Raw genomic sequence first — 19,708 nt, 5'->3', positions numbered from 1 at the left:
TACTAGGCCGCGTCTGTGGGTGGCACAACCAGTGCTGCAAGCCCACCAGCAGCATTTGTATTTACCAGCCCTGACAGTCCTGGTGCACTTTACTGGGGACTGACAGTAAACCAAATTAGCCAATCATGGAAACCAGTCAATGTATACACTTTACAGTAGGGAGAGCATATGCACTTTAGCACTGGTCAGCAGTGGTAAAGTGCCCAGAGCCATTAAACCAACAAAAACAGGTCAGAGAGAATATTGGAGGAAGGGCCAAGTCCAACACACGAGATGGAAGTGGTTGAAGAAGGGCATAATCTTATCTAATGCTGTCACAGTATGTCAAGCTTTTAGCCACTCTGAGGAAGTGGGTGGTTTGTGGCTACTCCAATAGAGCGCGATCTCCTGTTTGGCAATTAAGATGACCAACGAGATAAGATGGCATATAGAACGCTGTATGTCCCTAGTGGATCCAAACAGGGCAAGCAGACGGCCTGGTGGAGCTCCAGGTTTGTCATGGCAGAGACATAAGAGAAGTCTGAGGTCCAGTACGAGGAAATCACTGGGCATGTCCAGGTCTGATGTGTAAATTCAGCCCCAGGGAGCGACACTTAAGACAGTGATCAGATCTGGTGGGAACAAATTTAACTATGTCTGAAGGGGAGAGAGATATGATGGAGAATTTAAAATGTAAAAGTTTATGTTTATAGTTAAACAAGATGCTTTGGATCTGTGAGCAGCAAGATATCCATATCTTGTCCTGTAAGGGTAGTTCCCAGGTCCCTCGCCCACAACTCCCGCACCCGTACAATCGTGTCAAGTTCCATATTCATAATTAAACTGAATAATCTGGAGATCATACTGACACCATCGGTGTCAGTCACCTCGAGTGTTAGGGGTGGAAAGTCCTCATGTGACAGGGGGTAGGAAGGGAAGAGAGATTGGAGAGTATTGTGTAGTCTCAGGAAAACAAAAAGATCCATGTATGAAGTGTGCTGTGATTGGGAATCAACAGTGGGCTGTACAACATGGCCATTGGGGAAAATATCCCCATGGTAAGTAGATTATGACGATGGAGTGCACATTACACCAATTTTTCCAGCGTGAAATGTTTGAATCCTAGAGGGCCTACTAAGGTCTCCCTCCTTAAGTGTTTGATAAACTGAATACTCCTCAATGGGATAATGGTAATCTTATTTCAGCGTAACATCGAAGAAAAACTGTAGTAGCAAGCAGTACATAAATAAAGCCATTACTAGAAAGAGTTAGAGAGAAATATGGAACCTTGCCACATCTTACACACAGGATGCCATTATCATAGAAGCTTGAGGTACTCTATGCACATGGTATGATTATAAGAAACATCTGCCGAAAGTACATATGCATTATGAACAAGACAAAAATATTCAAGCTGACATTAAGTGAACCTAAATACCTGTGGGGTTCAACAGGTAGAGGCTGCCGCCACCTTCGGAAAGCACTGCACTGGGTACTCCATACCTGTCATTTTGTACGCAATCAACTAAAAGCATTTTATATAACAATAGCCTCTCGTACAGTCTTTGGGGGTATATTTACAAGGAGATAGCGCCACCAGAATGTAACTATTAGTGACTTTCTAGTGGTGCTATGCCCTTCTCTATATTTACAAAGCGGCATTAGGGTACTAGATGTGGCATAACAACACCTTGTAAATACGGCCCCCTACACACACTTTGCATGAAAGGGGTGTAAAATGGGTATTGCTGTGGGCATTCCATCGCAACACCCATTGCATTTTGATGCTGCCCCAGATTTACAAGGATGTGTAAATCTGAGGCAGCACCGAAAACTAATTCATGCAATAGCAAATGTTAGAAGGGTGCAACAAGGATAAATACTTTGATTTCTCCTTGTTTTTGCTTTTTCTATGTGTGCTGCAGAATGCAGCATACATAGAAAGGGCAAAACACCATTAATAATTGTTTTTGTGCAGGAAGTTGGCCCTCCTGCACATAAACAATCATTAAACAATGACAATTTGCTACTTAGGTGCCTCATTCTGCAGCAAACATAGAAGTAACAAATCGCCATTATTGATTGTTTATGTGCAGGAAGGAGGACCTTCTTGCACATAAACAATCATTCCCTGGAACTCAGGCACCCTTGCACTATGGTGCAAGAGTGCCTGCCTTGGCGCCATGCAGTTAATTTTAGCGACAGCGCTAGGGTAAACACAGGGATGCATTGTATTGTTGTACATACCTTCAAGCGTTTTGGAAATGTTGGAGCACGGTGCTGCCAAATTTTGCGCAGCTCCCTGCTCCGGCATCTCCTTATATATATGCTCCTTTATCTGATCGCTTATTATAACTTCGATTGTCCGTAACAACAATTCAGGGTGCATTCTTTAAATGTTGTTGAAAATTCAGTGAACTTGAAAGTCTTGCTTCGATGCCTCGGCCGTCACTCTTATAACACAAAGGTTACTCGGAGGTATCGCTTGTCGCAACATATGCACCACACCAAGGGCCATATGTATCAAGATACCCATTCGCTATTTGAGAATCGCTAATGGGTATGTATGTACAAAATCCCATTTTTTTGCGATTACTTAGAATTCCTTAATTGCGATTAGCAAATTGCGAATCGCAATTAAGGAATACTTTCCTATTCATTTCTATGGGCCAGGAGGCCCATAGGAATGAATGGGAAGTAATTCTCAATTTGCGATTCGCAATTTGCGAATCGCAAATTGAGAATAATTTCAAGGGTGCAGGGGTGTCCAAAGGACACCCTGTTGCACCCCTGAAATATGCATGGGTGCACATGTGGCGCACATACTTCCCCTAAGGGCATGTATGTGCGTCACATGGCACTTTGAAAAATGCAAAAATTTGCATTTTTCAAGGAATTCTCAACTTACCACAAACTAGAAGTTGGTGGTATTTTGCGATTCCTTAAGGGAATTTTGCTATTTGATTTTGCTACATCCATTGCATTTAAGGAATCTCAAAATTTGCGATTCCTTAAATGCAATTGCAAAATAAGGAATCGCAAATTTGCGATTCCTTATTTTGCACCAGTTTTGCATCATACATTCCATTTAGCAAATTTGCATTCGCAAATGCCGAAATTCTGCGATTTTCGGCCTTTGCGATTGCGAATTTGCATGATACATATGGCCCCAGGTTCTTCAAGGCAAGCATATACTGGTTCACATAACACATGTGTACACATCTTGGAAACAGGGGAGGCGGCTTGTAACTGTACATTGTCTGGACCACATGAAAAGCTGTCTATGCAGCTATGGGGGGGTTACGAGTTATATATATGTTTTATATGTTCTGTTGCACGTTATTTACCTGATTATCTGTGAATCTGTTATCGGCACCCAACTATACACATGCCGGTGCAACCAATGACCCGGCATGGTCACACGTGCATCATCCACCAATATCCACGCTCCAATGGACACTTAACTCTGCAAGATATGAATGGACTACTATGCAAAAAAAGCCCCCCTCTCTCCCCTTCCCTTTTCCCCACCCCCTTACCTCAGTATTGGAAATGCACTGGAAACGCACATATTGTCATTTGTCCTTCTAGGTTGCATATGCTGCTCTGTGACATGTATTGCCATTATGTAAGTGCCTGCATGCGACGCGAACTGTAAAAACTGAAACTCCCAACAGTGCGCATATATGTAATCGTCATGAAGTACCTATGTGAAATCTTAATAAAAACAGATTCACAAAAAAAAGATTACTCGGAGGATTAAACTAAAATAAAAAAGAAAATAAAATACATTTCGGATGCTCTGCTGACTTTTTTGCCTGGAATCCAATTAGTTTCTGACACTGCTGGCTGCCCCACACACGCAGTAGTTTCAGCACTTTCAAGTTTAGTTTTATTATAAGCAAAATATTCATAACAAACAAAAGTGACATTTGTTCTCAATTTTTACTTTTCGACATCCTGGCATGCATACTTTGGCAAAAGTGGCGACTGGTGTGTTTAAGGGAGGCCTGTTTGTGGCAAACCAAGGGGCTCATTGATGGGAATGTCACGCAGTGCAGGGCAGAAAGTCCCCTTGATGCGCTGCACTGCCTTACAGAAAAAGGGCAAGAATGCACGGTATTTAAAGCAATAGGGCTCCTTCCTGTCCTTTTCCATACCATACACTGGTTCCCTTTTGGCAGCCTAGCATCATTGCAGGCACCCTTGCACCATGGTGCAAGGGTGCCTGCATGTTATGCAGAATTGTATTTTTTAGCAGGAAGGGACACCTTTCTGCACAAAGCAATCTTGGGAGCAATATTCCTAGTTCTATGTGTGCCGGACAATGCTGCACACATAGAAAGAGGAAGAAACAAGGAGAAATAGAAACAAGGAGAAATAGATATATTTCTTCTTGTTACACCATCCCTGGTAAGGTGTACAATTTTGGCGCATTCCTAGGTTTACAGGTTCTTGTAAATCTGAGGATGCGTCAACATTCATTGGAGTTGTGAGGGAACACCCATGTGATTCCTTTCCAGGGTAGAGTAACGGAAACAGCGATTTGCACTGCATCACATTACTCCAGATTTACGGAGCCACTCAGAGCCAAGCAAAGTGGCTTTAGGTGGCTTAAAAAATGCATCTTAAGGTTTGCGTTGCTATTGCACCGCATTACATACTGCAAGAACGATGCAAACAGCCTCAGAAATACGCCCTAAAGTGTACAGTTACTGGAGTGATTCCGCGTCACACTGTAGTTTCCTACTGTGAGCACTGACTTCATAAGCGAGAGACAAGTGAAATGTCCAATGTTGTGAACTACAGGGAGATGATTTTGCTAGGACCAGTCTGTGTTGTGCAAAGGAGGAGCGACAGACGCCGGAAGTGTTGAATGTGGGTGGTGCAGAAAGAGCTTAACCTAACAATCAGCTTTACAAAATGCTGGAGCTCTTTCACCATGCAAACGGAACTAAAAGCAGACTGAGAAGCCTCGCTAGCATTTAATATTTAATTCCAGTGAAGTGCACATGCTTCCAGCCAACCATTTTCTCCATGCTGAATAATAAATTCTTTCCACATTGTCACGCAACAACTGGAAACGCAGAATGCGACTGACAATTTTTAAAATCATATTAACAAATGAAATGAAAGAAGATTTTGGATAAGGAGAGTATTTGCCAACCATTGGTGGCAATGAAGAACACTTTTTTGTTAGACGGAGTGCATGTGAAAAGGCAAAAGGCGGTCACTCACAGTGCCACACAATCAATAGATTACTTAGGCAGGACAACTGCTCTATGCTGAATTCTGTGGTGGCTGGAAGCAAAATGTGAATGACAATCAAACAGACCAATGGTTGAAGGGCCTGGCTCAAAACCCCTCAATGTATTTAATATTTTTATTTTTTTATAACATGATGCTGGGAAGACAGCTGCAACTGGCTCTATGCCAGACCTAAAAAGTAAGAAAAAAGGAAAGAACTAAAAAACAAAGAACTATGGCAAAAAAGAACTAAGGCAAGAAAAAGGAAAAAAATGCAGAACAAAGAAGGCAAGAAAGAAAGAAAATTAGGCATAAAAGAAAGAAAAAAGGCAAAAGAAGGAAAGAAAGAAAACAAAGAAAGAAAGAAAGAAAGAGAAAGACTGAAGGAAAGAAAGAAAGAAAGAAAGAAAGAAAGAAAGAAAGAAAGAAAGAAAGAAAGAAAGAAAGAAAGAAAGAAATACTAAAGGAATTAATGAAATAATAAAGGAAGACAAAAAAGAGAAGAAACAAAGGAAGATTGAAAGAAGAAAAGACGGTAAAAAGGAAGAAAGGAAAGAAAAAGGAAAGGTGAAGAAAGATGGAACGTAAGAAAGGGAAACAAAAAATAAAGAAGGGAAAAATAGGACAAAAAGAGGGAAAGAAAGAAGGAAAGAAAAAGAAAAGAAAGTAAGAAGGAAAGAAAATTGATCGAAAGAAGGAATGAAAGAGGGTTCACAGTATGAAATACTGGATACTAAAACTCAAATTACTCCTCAACTATGTTTAAATACAAATGTTGTAAGTGTGATGCAATAACACAATAAAGTTAGCTTTTTTCTTGGGAAAAGTTTATTTAAGAACCATTGTGAAACAGAATCCAGGAACATAATATGGTATGCCGTGAAATACCCCAATCCACCTCAAAAGCAATAGCATTGGAAGGAGGCAAGAACTGATAAAGCTCACTTCAAATGTGTCCTACTATCATATCAGGCAACACTGGCACTAAAGGGACCTAAAGTGTGTGCAGATGTCCTTCTTGCGAAAGAGCAAAACACACTCAATCAAAGTGACATTAACCAGAGGTTAAAAGGCTGACCCATTGCCCCTTGCTGTTTGCCGTAGTGAGCAAAAGTGACATGGGAATCACACAACTGTAGCCCAAAAGAGATACAAGGGAGATTGGGAAGGAACATTCACCGCAGATACTTGGCGGAGACATCACAGAGGGACAGGACCTGCTCACATACTGCCTCGGTGACTGTGCTGCAGTAAAATGCCCTAGGCCGACTGCCAGGATGCTCCTTTCTCAAATAAATCGTACTTTGGCACACTTTTTACATTTTTTAAAGTACTGTTCCAAGATGGGCATCATCCACTTTGGAATCGAAACAAAACTGCTGCTGTGTCATGGAATACGCTAAGCCATTTATTGTGACATGGGCATGCATATACATTATCACAACTTTTGGGGCGCTGTTGATTATGGTTTTTTTTCTTTGTGCTATTGTTAGCTGAAAAACATTGATAAAAGATATTTGCATAGCCCATAGGTCTGCACTGCCAAACCCAAAACATTACATGTTGGCTTTGCCAATGCTTGTTGGAAAATCATGTGATATTCTGACTGTGTGTCACAAGAGAATCTGTTGCTACATTATACTTTGGTATAATATATACAGACAGATTTTGCATTTTGGAAGCTTGTGAATAGCTCACACTGTTCATATGCCTGCATTATTCCTTTTTACAGGTGTGCACATATAAACTGTGGTGATATAAACAGCCAAAACTGCCAGAACAATAGTACGCTAATTTTGTGTTTTTGAGTAGCAGTTCCATTTGTCTAGACATGAGGATCATAACAACATTTTTTTGTGCTTTTCAGGATCTGTCACTAAGGGTAACAGTAGCAGAGTGTGCTGATGATGGAAGAACGGAAAATATTGGCCATGTCATCATTGGGCCTGCAGTAAGTGGAATGGGCATGACCCACTGGAACCAGATGCTGGCGACCTTGAGGAAACCTGTGTCAATGTGGCACCCCGTCCTACGAAACTGATTGGAAAATCTTATGCGTGGTGCCTACGTACTGAGAAAGCTGTAAATAAGATTGTGTATACAACATGTTATGGTACGAAAGTGCCATAGCATTTACGATTTTCTCAAAGTTGGAATCTATGGATCTGACTAGAGTTCCATGGATAAAGAATGCACTTTCAAAGGAACGAAATCAGGGGTATTACCTTTTCGCAAATGAACTAAACGCATTAGGGTTCCTTATCATACTCAGATTTGTATAACATGCCACTGACTATTATGACATGCTATAGATATGTTGATGAGCATTGGTCAACCATTTTAAACACTGGTCAGCTAGGCACTTAGGCATAGGATTGCGTTCTGCTATTCATTAGACAGGGCAACATTCATACTCATAACAATATGGGGATAGTCAGTCAAATCTGTTATGTAAGAACAATGGGCGTTATTGAGTGTGTAGTGTAGGGGATACTCCATCAAACATGACAAATATCCTGTCCGCTAAATTACATGTGGCATATGCTTTATTTAATCCACTTGTAATATTGTGGTGAAATCTTCCATGTTTGTAACAGAGTATCCTGTCCGCAAAACTCTACCCCCATGTGTCCAAACACTTCTACATACCATGGCTATACTTTTTTGACATACCATATCTCGTTCTGTGCCCGTCTTCAACATAAACACATATATATCTAGTTAGATTCAAACTTGTGACTTAGGAAAAGAGAAAACTCTCTATAGCTAATTTACCCCTGGCACTAGTAGTTGGTAGAGCAAATATTGCTTGACCTTTATCCCACTGCAAAGAGAAGGCGGGCACTTAGTAATAGAGCAATTTACTTTTATCGTTTTATAAATTCAACTTAAACACTGCATGAAATTTCTCATATGGGTAAACACCTTACAACTCAAACAATCAAATTTACACTTTGGAATTTCACTATAATAAAATTGAACATTACACAGTGTAATGTTATTATGTTTTCAAGGATATTTGATATGTATATACTCTGCACTTGCCATGTGTTCTCATTTCCTTTTTTATTGCCAAACCCCTCTAGCATTTTTAAATGTACATATTTTGGAAATGTTGAGATGTCTGCAAAAAGGTTTTAAAAATAAACAAAGCAATAATTATTTACACGTAGATGATGTATATAATGTAGGTATAAATATATCTAGTGCTACTCTTCGTAACCGTAGTAACCTTTTGTGATTCAAGTCACTTTTTTATACCATGAGCATTCACGAGAACATTTTGGAATTAAGCAGACAGTATATACAGTCTGTTTGCCATGGCTATCAAGCCAGAGATGCCAAATGGCAAATACACACTATTGGTTGCTTAAGGTGTCATGCCTTTACTTTGTTTTATTTCTTATGTACCTTCTTGGACCTGAAAAAAAACTCATTTTTTGAGTGTTAGAGTGTTAGTGTGGTATGATAAATATATGTATTACTATTCCCTCGATTTACTACAGTAGTATTGTTGGCAACCGCATCATTCCAAAGACAGCATATTTAAACAGCTCTAGCATGTGCGGTGCAGATTTCACTCAGAATATATATCTAATGTTTCTTTACACTGCTTAATATACAGAAAGTTTGAGCTCTGTTTTTGTTTGTGCTCAACCATGGGGCATGTGTAATCACTGATGTAGTAATGTGGCTGAACATATTCTATTACTACCATGAAGTCTCTTTCTTTGGGTGAGGAAGGAGCTAGTGCAAGGAGTGTTATTAGGATGTTGAATTACCTCTGGTTTTACATGACCAAAACGTACCTCATTTTTTGTTGTGGCATGCTGTGATATGCTGTGATAATTTTCTGTATTACTAGATGAATTTACAGCATCTTAATAGCCGCATCAAATACCTTATTTCTAGGGTTTTAGTATGCGAGGTACAGATTTAATTCAGAACATAAAAACATTTCTTTACACTACTGTATTCACAGATTCTTGAGCGCTGCTTATGCTTAACTATGGGGCATGTACAATCACTGACTTAGTAATGTTGCTTCTGTCTCTATCTTTCTCTATACTGCTCAGTTCCTTTTGACTTTTGACAAAGCTTTCCGTTTGACTGCTTAAGATTTCTAAAAGAACCATCTTTTCTTTACCTAACACAATCTCTGCTACTACAAAGAACATGATGATTTTTTTAAAGTTTGGTAGTATAAAATAGCCGATAAGGAGAACAAAAGTTCTTTCAAGTGAAGTAGAGCATGTATTGCAGGCCCTCTGCGATGGAGAAGGAGCTAATGCAAAAAGCGTTAGGGGTATACAGAAGTATGGCTTGTTTTACACAGATATACAATATGTCACGTAAATTACACACATGTTAACACCAATTCAGCCTAAGCAGATTTTCAACGTTTTTTAAAAAGTTTCTGTCAGATTTCTAAGTATACAGAAATGAAGACTGACTCTCCAACCCCTGGAAATGTAGTGCCTATTTATACATGATGTCGTAATGAAATAAACTTGGAGACCAATCAGAAGAAGTTTATAAGATACTTCACAACTTTAATTCTAATGACGACATATGGGGTTCAAATTTGAAACTACATCCCTGCAGGAATAGTGGTGCAAAAACGATTTGCTTATTGGAGTCTACTGTTTTGTATAGAATTCTATTGTAGATGGGCACCATGTTGTGGAAATGATCAGTGTGGTCTTTCAAAAATATTCTGTATAAACACATATACATATATTTATATCAATAAATATGTCTGCGAGAGCACACAAATTATACAAATATATAATATTTATTAACTATGTTATTGATTATGTCTCTTTATACCACCAACATGGTGTCGCTGCACTTTATACTTGTCAATTACGAATACTAAGCCATTAGGTTGTGGCTGCCTAAATGAAGTTGTAACATAAGGATGTATAAAGGAAAAAATAAAATGATTAGGCTGACCTTTAACCCAGAAGGACAGAGGGATCTATTTTAGGATGACCGAAGGAATAAAAGTTTGAGAGAAGTGTTGGATCTTCATGCATTTTCTTAATATTAGAATACCAGGGGTTGAGCAGGGCATTCCAGATGTTGGACAGTGACTATGAATGTTGCTGGTACTCCAAATGAGTGACCAACTGACTAAGCAGACATATTGTTAAGAATGCCTAAGTGGGTGGCAATGGTCGAAATAGTTGGTTCGTTCTGGTTAACAGCGACTAATTAATTCCAAAGTTAGCTTGTTCCTTGTGTATAGCGAATTAAATACATTGCATAGGTACTTGAACTTGAATCAGTATTTAATTGGGAGGCATAGCACCATAGATCCCTGGTTCCATCATATGAGGCCAGAGACCAGTCTAGCAGATGCTTCTTTAATCCCATATTGTGGACATCTCAGTAATACAAACATAAATACACAGTAGTCAGAATATTGCTGTCAGTAACACAGAATTAGGATGCCTTAATGTCACCACAAAACAAATTATTTCATTGACTTTGAGTATTGGCGAGGGAGCTACAATGCCTTCCCATGATTTTCTGAGAAAAAAGGAGGGCAATACATTTAGACAGAGTCAATGATCTGTGATCAAATTCTAAGACAGGTTCAATCAAAGGGCTGCAGAGATGTCTTACATCAACCTGGTATAAGCTGTGACAGAAGAGGGCAATGGTCAATCTTGCTAATGGCAGTGAAAGAGGAACGGGATAGATGATTTTACAGTCCTTTTGAGTGGTATTTAACAATTAACATGGAAGGTGAACAAATATTTTCTTATATTAAGTGAAATAATCTTCCCAAGGGCAGATGTACAAAGTCCATATGCAAGATCACATCAGGCAATCTGCATATGAGATTATCCTGAAGCAAGCAAATAAATGTGGTGATTGATTTATGAAACGGCAAATAGCTCATATAACGACTTGGACATATCTGCACTCGTTGACAGCCGGGCCAGACTTAAGCATAGATGCTCAGTAACACACCCATTTATAATTGGGCAAATATGACAAGTTAGAAACCTAGCCAAACTCAGACACGTCTGATCATTGATATTCTTAGGCACTGGCATAGTTTATAGTTTGTCATATGGTTAGAACAAACACATGCTATGACTGAGCAAGTCACTGCCTCATATATCTACGTTATTCAGTGCCTTTAGGTACCCATGCAAAATGTTCTTCAACATTGACACTCGGAGACAGTTTGACAAAGCATTTGATAAAACTGGCCAGTTGCCTAATAATAATTAGGTCTAGTTCAGCTGGTTTGATCTTCAAACACACCCTATTAAAATAATTTCTAAAAACAACTGCATTCAGCATCAGAAATGATATACTATAAAGGTTTAGCCCCTTGTTTATGGAGGCTTTTCAGATCATTCAAAAACAAAGATTAGTAACCTTTAAAGGATTTGCAGTTCTAAAAATTATTAGCAAATTGGTTTTGGTAAAATGATACCAAGCCATTATGCATTATGTTTTTTTTTACTCATATTGCTTCCATTTTAGCTCTGGCATAGAAGAATCAGCATCTATTAGAAAGATATGAAGATGTAATGTCAGAACTATGTTGGACATAATATTGCTAAAAGATTAAATAAATAGTTTTCTGATGTAGCCACACAATCACAATCATAAATGGTTTATGAACATAAACCAAGGGTATTTTGAATTAGACATGCATATTTTCATATTGCATAAAAGTCTTTAATGTATTAAAAACTTCAGTAGTTCCTTTATCATAAGCATTTTTACATTAATTATCCCGGAATATGACTCATTGAAAAAGTTTCAAATGGTACACTCAATTTATAAGTACGTACATTACTAAGATAACAAAAAAGAAAACATATCTAATGAAATGTAGATGATTATTTTGATGATGACCTGATTTGTTATGTGCACATTTCATTTTCATTGTTAGGAATAAATTATCATTAAAGAGTCTTAAAATGAAGCATATGTTATAGAACGCAACAACCTAGACGTCAAATTATCAAATCCTGCTTGTAGTTTAAATAGAGAAGGGAGATCAAAAGGTTCAAGACTAATTTGAATTAATTCAGTAGAGGTATTGGCATATTTAGTTATGTCATGAGTCACAAATACATTTTTTGATGGCAAACATATTCATTAAAATTTTTTACAAATTCTTGAAAATATTTCTGAAAGATGAAATGTTACAATTACTTGCTTTTGCAAAAGTGTTTTCTAACAAACTTGAAATTTCTGACCTAATATTTGTGAAAAGCCATACACAGTAGTTCCTCCAACTGAATGTGTGTTTACTTATTCTGGGCATTTGGATAAGGAAATGGTGTTGTATTTTGAATTTGATTGATTTAATGCCTTAGTGGATCTTTTCATTTAATTGAGTAAAAAGGCACTTGTACAAGTAAACTACAATTATCAAGTTAACAAAATGACAAATTAAGTTCCACACCTTTTTAATTCCACAAAAAGTTGCAACTTCTGTAATATACATTTGAAGTCATTTGAAGGTAAACAGATACACAGAGAAATATGATATATTTGAACTATTGTAACATAAAAAAGATATTTAGTTATTTTTCTAAATGTTCTTTGAAAATAACTCATTGTATTACAAGAGCATAAATACAGTTAGTGAAGCACGTTCATTTCACTGCTAAATTTTGATAGGTAGAGACAACTGCTGGTTGGCTTGGTGTTTAAGAACCTTTTTGTGAATGTAGTCTAAGTGGCGTTTGATAATTTAAGTGTCTCAGCACCGTTTCTTCCAGAAAGATGTACTTGCAGTGTTTACAGGCACTCCCTATAAAAGACTACTGTACTGTTAGTTTTATTTGTACATGTTCACAGATACTTTCACAATTGTGCAAACCAATACATATTTGCGTGTGTGTGTACAAAACTATTTTGTAACTGGTGAAAACAAGAGATTTCTGAAATTTCAAATTTTTGAGCTTGAGCTTTCAACTAATCTCGTACAGTGAAAACCATGTAACAGAGCCAACTCGATGCTGCTTTGCACTACCTACATCTGCAGGATTTACAACCAGTGCTCTGTGCCAAAGTTCCTGAATCAGTTGTATTACCTGATATATTAACTCAATAAAAATTTCATTTTTAAGTGCATGAGATATTGTTGAACATTTTATTGACTGTCTGAAATACATGTGTACTTACTATTCTTATAAATAAAATACATCTGATGTTGAACGCATTCTGATGTTTAAGACTTATTTGCACATTGATGCAAAATAATACATGATTTTAATGCTAAAACAAATGGAAGAATCCCACACACTCTTACGAGCTGCCCTGAGTAATCACGGAGCATCACATTCAGCATTTTAATAGGGTGACGTGGTTTACAGGGTCTGATGCCTTTCTATTTATCACTGTTTGCTTTACAAGGAACGGCTTCGTAGCACAGTCTGTGAATGAACTTTTTCACCTGTTTCAAAGAAAATTAATGTGCATATAGGAGCAGCAGACTGACAAAGGTGAATAACTGAGTCCTATATCAATTTGTGCTGTGTTTTGTGTACTTTTTTTTTTTTTTTTTTGGTGTAAGACATTTATTATGAAACAAGAGTCACAAGATTACACTGTGTCACGCCAACAACCCGGAGGCAGGCCGCTATGAAGTTTACACAACACCAGTTGTAATAAAGTAGTCAGTTGTAACATAACTCTGCAGAACTCCGAGCCCCCAGAAAGATATACAGTACAGTAATGAGTCATTTTTGAGCAATGCAACCTTAGCTCGGAAAATGGTCTTACTTTTATCAGTGCAGAAGACAGATAACCAAGGCATGAGGTAATATGGCTGTTCCGGGGCGACCAGCAGACCCCAGCGTTTGGAACAGCTTATGAAAAGGGTATGTCTAGCAGCACTGTTTTTCGCCCAACCTTCCCCAACAAACAAAAAGGAAACGTAAACAACCTAACATTGGTGCAATTACAAAGAATCAACCACGCAGTGTCCCACACATACATGGGGCTGCGTGTTCCTACGCTTGGTGATTATCAGTGGATTGTAATCTGTGGCAAGGGTGGAGGTGTGGCAGGTATTAAGCCTCCTTTGTGAAGATGGAGGGGAGGGGGGTAAGAGTAGGGGGGGGAAGATAATGTCGGAGCAGGGCAATACGCCGGGTCCTGTGGTCTCAGGGAGGGCAGATGGGAGAGGACACGCAGCGTGTGTTAAGTCAAAAGGGATGGCAGGTTCAGTGCTCTCCACGGCCAGGGCGAGCCAGCGCTGGAGTAGAGCAGCAGAGCTACAGTAGTTTGATCCCACGGTCAAATCATTCAGCCCATATCATCCGAAACACCCACATCAGGTGGCCCCCCAGAGGCGACCGAACACTCACGCTCCCTGGTCCATTGTAGAAATGGCTCCCAAATGTCATTCGGTCTAGAGGCAGTGGGCATAGTTTCCCAGTAGTGTGTTAGTTGTACATGCCCATAAGCGATATCCCCAAGCCATTTAGTGAACAATCGAAGTGCTTTCCTGCCCCAATGTAGTGAAATCTGACGTTTTGCATATAGGAGGAGGAGTGCATGCAATTTCCTTTCACAAGGTTCAGTGTCTTTTACATAGCCCAACAAGCCTAGAAGTGGTGAAGGTGTGTCATTTCTGTGTAAGATTTGGTTGATAGCTGTGAATACGTCCGCCCAGTATTCGTTCAGTTTGGGGCAGCTCCACACCACGTGTATGAAGGACGCATCCTCCCTTCCGCACTTCCAGCAGGACGTGTCTGTGTGGATGCCCATGCGGTGTAGCAGCACCGGTGTGCGGTAGTATCGGTGTAAGAATTTGAAGTGTATGAGACGTAGTCGATAGTTTGGAGATAGTGCCGTCAATTGTTTACAGCAGAACTCCCACATTTCGTCGGTGAACGGGATTTCCAGGTCAGCAGCCCAAGCCATCTTGGCTGTGGCTACAGTGACTGGGGTCTGCTCTTGCATGCTGTTGTACAGTCTCGATACTAGCTTTTTGGGAGAAGGCCTCGAAAGCAGGTTCTGGAGGCATCTAGGGGTCGCGGCTCTTCCGGGAATTGGGGCCCCATCTTTTTGCAAGACTCCCTAAGGGAGTGGTATAGCAGCGCATCTGCAAAGGATTCAGGTTGGTCATCATCCCCCGCGCACAGCTCCACAAAGGTGCCGTCTGGATATAAATCGGCGAAGGTGTGTAGCCTCTTCCCGCGGAGCATAAGAACGTCGCCTCTTGCAGTTAAACAGGGTAATATCGGGTTTCCCCGTAGGGGGATGGCAGGCGCGTAAAGTAAGGAGAGTCCTGCTCTCTTTTGTAATTCTCGCCAGGTCCAGCGTACCATCTCCACGGTGTCGACCTCTCCTGAAGGGCGTGAGACTTTCCCGTATAGTGCCACTCGCAGAGGCAACGGGGCAACTGCAGCCAGCTCCACCACCACGTGCGGTTGGTAGGGAGTGGGGAAGGCCCAAAAATTCAGAAATTGTGCCTGCGCACAGAGAGAGTACAGCCTCAGGTCTGGAGCCCCAAGGCCCCCTTGCCGAAGCGGGAGTGTAAGTAGGTCCCAGGAGACCCTCGCCTGCCCTCCAGCCCAAACCAGTTTCAACAACAGAGAGCGAACGCGCTCGTGAAAGTGCGATGTCATGGGCAGCGGAATGTTCACGAATAGATACAGGAATTTGGGGAGGACCACCATTTTCGCTAATGCTATTCTTGCAACCAGGGATAAAGGCAGTTTATTCCATACCTCGATTTTCCCTTCCAGCCAGTCTACCGCTCTCCCAAAGTTTAGTGACCATAGCTCCTGCACATCTCGACTGACCCATATCCCCAAGTATTTAACAGCCTCAGTCTCCCAACGCAGAGGGTAGTCTGGAGCTGGCCGACTAGTCTCATCGGTCAGAGGGAAGGCCACAGATTTAGACCAATTTATGGATACTCCCGCCAGGCCTTCAAATCTAACAAATTCACGGAGCAACGGGTTCATGTTGTCTTTGGGGTTGACGATGTACAGAGTCACATCGTCGGCATATAGTGAGATCAATAAGCACCGGGAGCTGAGCCCGATGCCTCTCGCAGTGTGGTGTTGACGTATCCTAGCCGCAAGCGGCTCCATTGCGATGGCAAACAGGAGGGGGGACAGTGGGCACCCCTGTCTGGTTCCTCTAGTGATATCGAAAGGTCTAGAGACAAGGCCGTTGACGCTCACTCTAGCTCTGGGTCCAGTGTATAATAGTTTTATCAGAGTTATGAAATTACGACTGAACCCCATTCTGCCCAAAATTTTAAATAAATACGGCCATTCCAAAGAGTCGAACGCTTTGGTGGCGTCCAAGAACACCACTGCTGCCTGCACAGATGGATGTAAGTAATGAAGTATCGAGAAAATAGTTCGGAGGTTGTGCGATGTGGCCTGACCTGGGATGAATCCGGACTGGTCAGGTAGTGCAATGATCGGCAACATCGGTTGTAATTTGTCCGCAATTATTTTTGCATACATTTTAGCATCCACATTAATCAGAAATAGGGGCCTATAGGAGTCCAGGAGCATCTCATCCTTGTCAGGCTTTAAGAGCGTAATTATTAAGGCTTCGCGCATGGACTCTGGTAGGGAGTTTAATTCAAGGGCCTCCACGAACACTGAGTGTAGTTTCGGCGCCAGCTCATCTGCGTAAGCTTTGTAAAAGGACGTTGTCAGGCCGTCAGGCCCAGGGGCCTTATTAGCCGGCATGCTTTTGATCACCTGGACAATGTCTTGGACGGTAACAGGTAGATCCATATATTGTCTGTGGTTGTTATTAAACCAAACTAGGGCAATAGAGTCCAGAAAGCTGTCCAAAGAGGCCCGGACAGTGGGTTGTTTGGAGGTGTACAGGGACGCATAGAAGTCAGTGAAAGCGCGTAACACAGCTTCTTGACCAACGGCCAAAGATCCTTCCTTATCATAGATGGTGTGGATGTGGTGTGATTGTGTGCGGGGAGCTATCAACCTGGCAAGTGTCCTGCTGGGCCTATCCCCCTCTCCGTATCTGCGGGCCTCAGCTTGTCTCCCCAGAAACCGCACCTCGCGTTCCGCCTCCTCATGAAAGGCAAGCAGTTTTGCTTTTATGTCACCAGCAGCCGCTAATGTCGGGTCAAGGCTAAAGGCCGCATCCAGATCTCTCAGTTCCCCCTCTAGTTTGGCTAGTGTGTCACGAATTGTTCGCAGCACTCCCGCTTGTCTCGCTATGCACTGGCCTCTGATTACCGCCTTGAAGGCGTCCCATTCAATGGCTTCTGATGTAACGGATCCCGCATTCTCAGCAAAGTATTTAATGATATCACCCCTTATCTCCTCAACAAAAACTGGGTCCGTGAGTGCGTGTGGGGGTAGTCGCCATGTGAATGCCCTGTTAATAGTGTCAGGTAGACGCAGCTCAAGCACACAGGGGACGTGGTCTGAGAGTGATCTAGCTTGTATTTCGACTTTTGTTACCCATGTTGCAACCTCAGGAGACACCAACCAAAAGTCCAATCTGGACCAAGCAGCTTTATGACATGTGTAACAGGTTCCCATTCTCGCATTCGGATGTCGAACTCTCCACACATCAGACAGCAATCCCTCACCCATCACATCAAGGACGGCCTGGCGCGCTCTGGCATGCGTCGGTCTACTTACACCTCGTCTGTCCATGTCATCATCCAGCACAACATTAAAATCACCCCCTATCACAACCGATGGGCAGTCAAGTAGTACAATCTGTGCCCATACCTCTCTAAAGAAGTCGGGGTCATCGATATTTGGACCATAAATGGCAGCCAGCACTACTGGTCGCCCCTGTAGGGAACCATGTAAGATCACGTATCTACCATTCACATCCTGCATGTGTGCATGTTCCCGCCAGTCCAGCCCCCTGCGCACAAGTATAATCACCCCCCTGTGGCATAATTAGAGTAAATTAGTGAATATACATTTGACCACCTGGAATTTTTCAATCTGGGTGAAGGAGTAGTATTAATATGAGTCTCTTGCAAGTAGCAAATGTCCACGTTATGCCTGGCAAGTGTGCCATGCATCAGTCGGGCTTTTTTGTAGTCCCCAAGGCCTCTGATGTTCCAGGTCCATAGCCTAATCCCTCCCATGGCTGAGGTATTGTAGAAGTAGGATCGTCCCTATCCCTCCCCGCCCCCCAGTGTCACAGGGTTCTCCACAACTCGCTGCCACTAATCCCTCGCACAAAAAAGACATCTTAGTAAAAGGCACATTGCACCGTGTCTGAACAAAAAATAACAATTCAATAAACTTCCCCCAATTCCCACCACCCTCAGCAACCTCCCAATTAGGTCGTGATATACCCCGAAGTAAGGCACGCAAGGCGTGACGTAAAACCAACATTGAGAACAATGGGAGGCACCCCATGGGGCGTGGTGTGCCCAGCGTTCACCCCCGTGAGAACGGGGTGGCTACAGTTAGGTATAAGGTTCCATGGACTCTGCGGGTCTCCCGCCCCAGGGTCCTTAGGGTTTACCATGTCTAATGTTCACTTAGGCATTAGGGCACCACGAATCCCAGCCAGGTGTCCGGGGATGTGTCATGTTCTAACCCCACTCTCTCCCAGGTGAAGTGCAACAGCAATGATCGTAAGGAGTCTTCGTGTACCCACGTAGGACATGAGGGGGCAAACCTATAATCTCGCAAATATTACAACAGCAGATCATTTAGTCATTGTCACTTAGCTGGTCCGCAGTGTCCTCATGCCTGGGCGACTTCCTTCTGGCCCCCGCACTGCCGACGTGTTTGGCGAATTTGAGTGCCGATTTCGCATCAGTGAAAAAGTGCGTAGAGTTATCATGGAGTACTTTCAATTTTGCTGGGTATAGTAGGGAGTACGGCACACCAGCCTGCAACAACAGCTTCTTTGCCGGTAGGAATTCTTTACGGGCCGCTTGCACCAGGGGGGTAAAGTCTGGATAAAAGGAAATGTTGTTTCCCTTATGAATAATTTTGCCCTTTTCTCTCGCCAATCGTAATATCAAGTCTCTGTCCTGGTAATTGATCAACTTAGCGAGGATGGGACGAGGTGGAGTCACTGGCGGCGGTTTCTTCCCTAGCGATCTGTGTGCTCTTTCGACCGTGAATACTGAGGACAGGTGTGGATCGAATAGTTCATGTAGTAGGTCTGTCACATACTTCTCCATCTTGTCTATGTTTGTCGTCTCCGGAACTCCCGTGATGCGTATATTGGATCTACGGAAACGCGCCTCCAAATCATCTGACTTGGCTCGCAGAACGTCCAGTTCTCGTTCCAGAGATGTGATATGCTGCTTGGCCTGCTGTTGGAATTCACAGCATTCGGTGTGCCTGTTCTCTAAGCAGTCCAGTCGAGTTTCATGTACGTCAACTTTGGATTTCACAGATTCAAGTTGCGCAGACATGGCGTCCAGTTTGGTGTCAATACTTTTTAGGCTGGACCTCACCTCCATAATGAGTGCTCCCAAGTCTATATCTGTTGGTGTCCCTTACGACGC

At 41.7% G+C, this 19,708-nt stretch overlaps 1 protein-coding gene across 1 annotated transcript in view; it reads left to right on the top strand.

The window, feature by feature from the left end:
• The window catches only part of SYT12 (synaptotagmin 12), an 858,259-nt gene extending 850,575 nt beyond the window's left edge, over nucleotides 1–7,684 (top strand). The window contains exon 8 of the mRNA XM_086957847.1: nucleotides 7,094–7,684. Within this exon, the coding sequence (XP_086813973.1) occupies nucleotides 7,094–7,267 (174 nt within the window). The 3' untranslated portion in view covers nucleotides 7,268–7,684. The remainder of the gene's footprint in view (nucleotides 1–7,093) is intronic.
• The last annotated feature ends 12,024 nt before the right edge of the window (nucleotides 7,685–19,708 follow it).

Source organism: Lissotriton vulgaris, chromosome 2_1, assembly GCF_964263255.1.
Source record: "Lissotriton vulgaris chromosome 2_1, aLisVul1.2, whole genome shotgun sequence".
NCBI lineage: Eukaryota > Metazoa > Chordata > Amphibia > Caudata > Salamandridae > Lissotriton > Lissotriton vulgaris.
The sequence above is the reverse complement of the archived record's forward strand: the minus strand, read 5'-3'. Positions and strand labels throughout refer to the sequence as shown.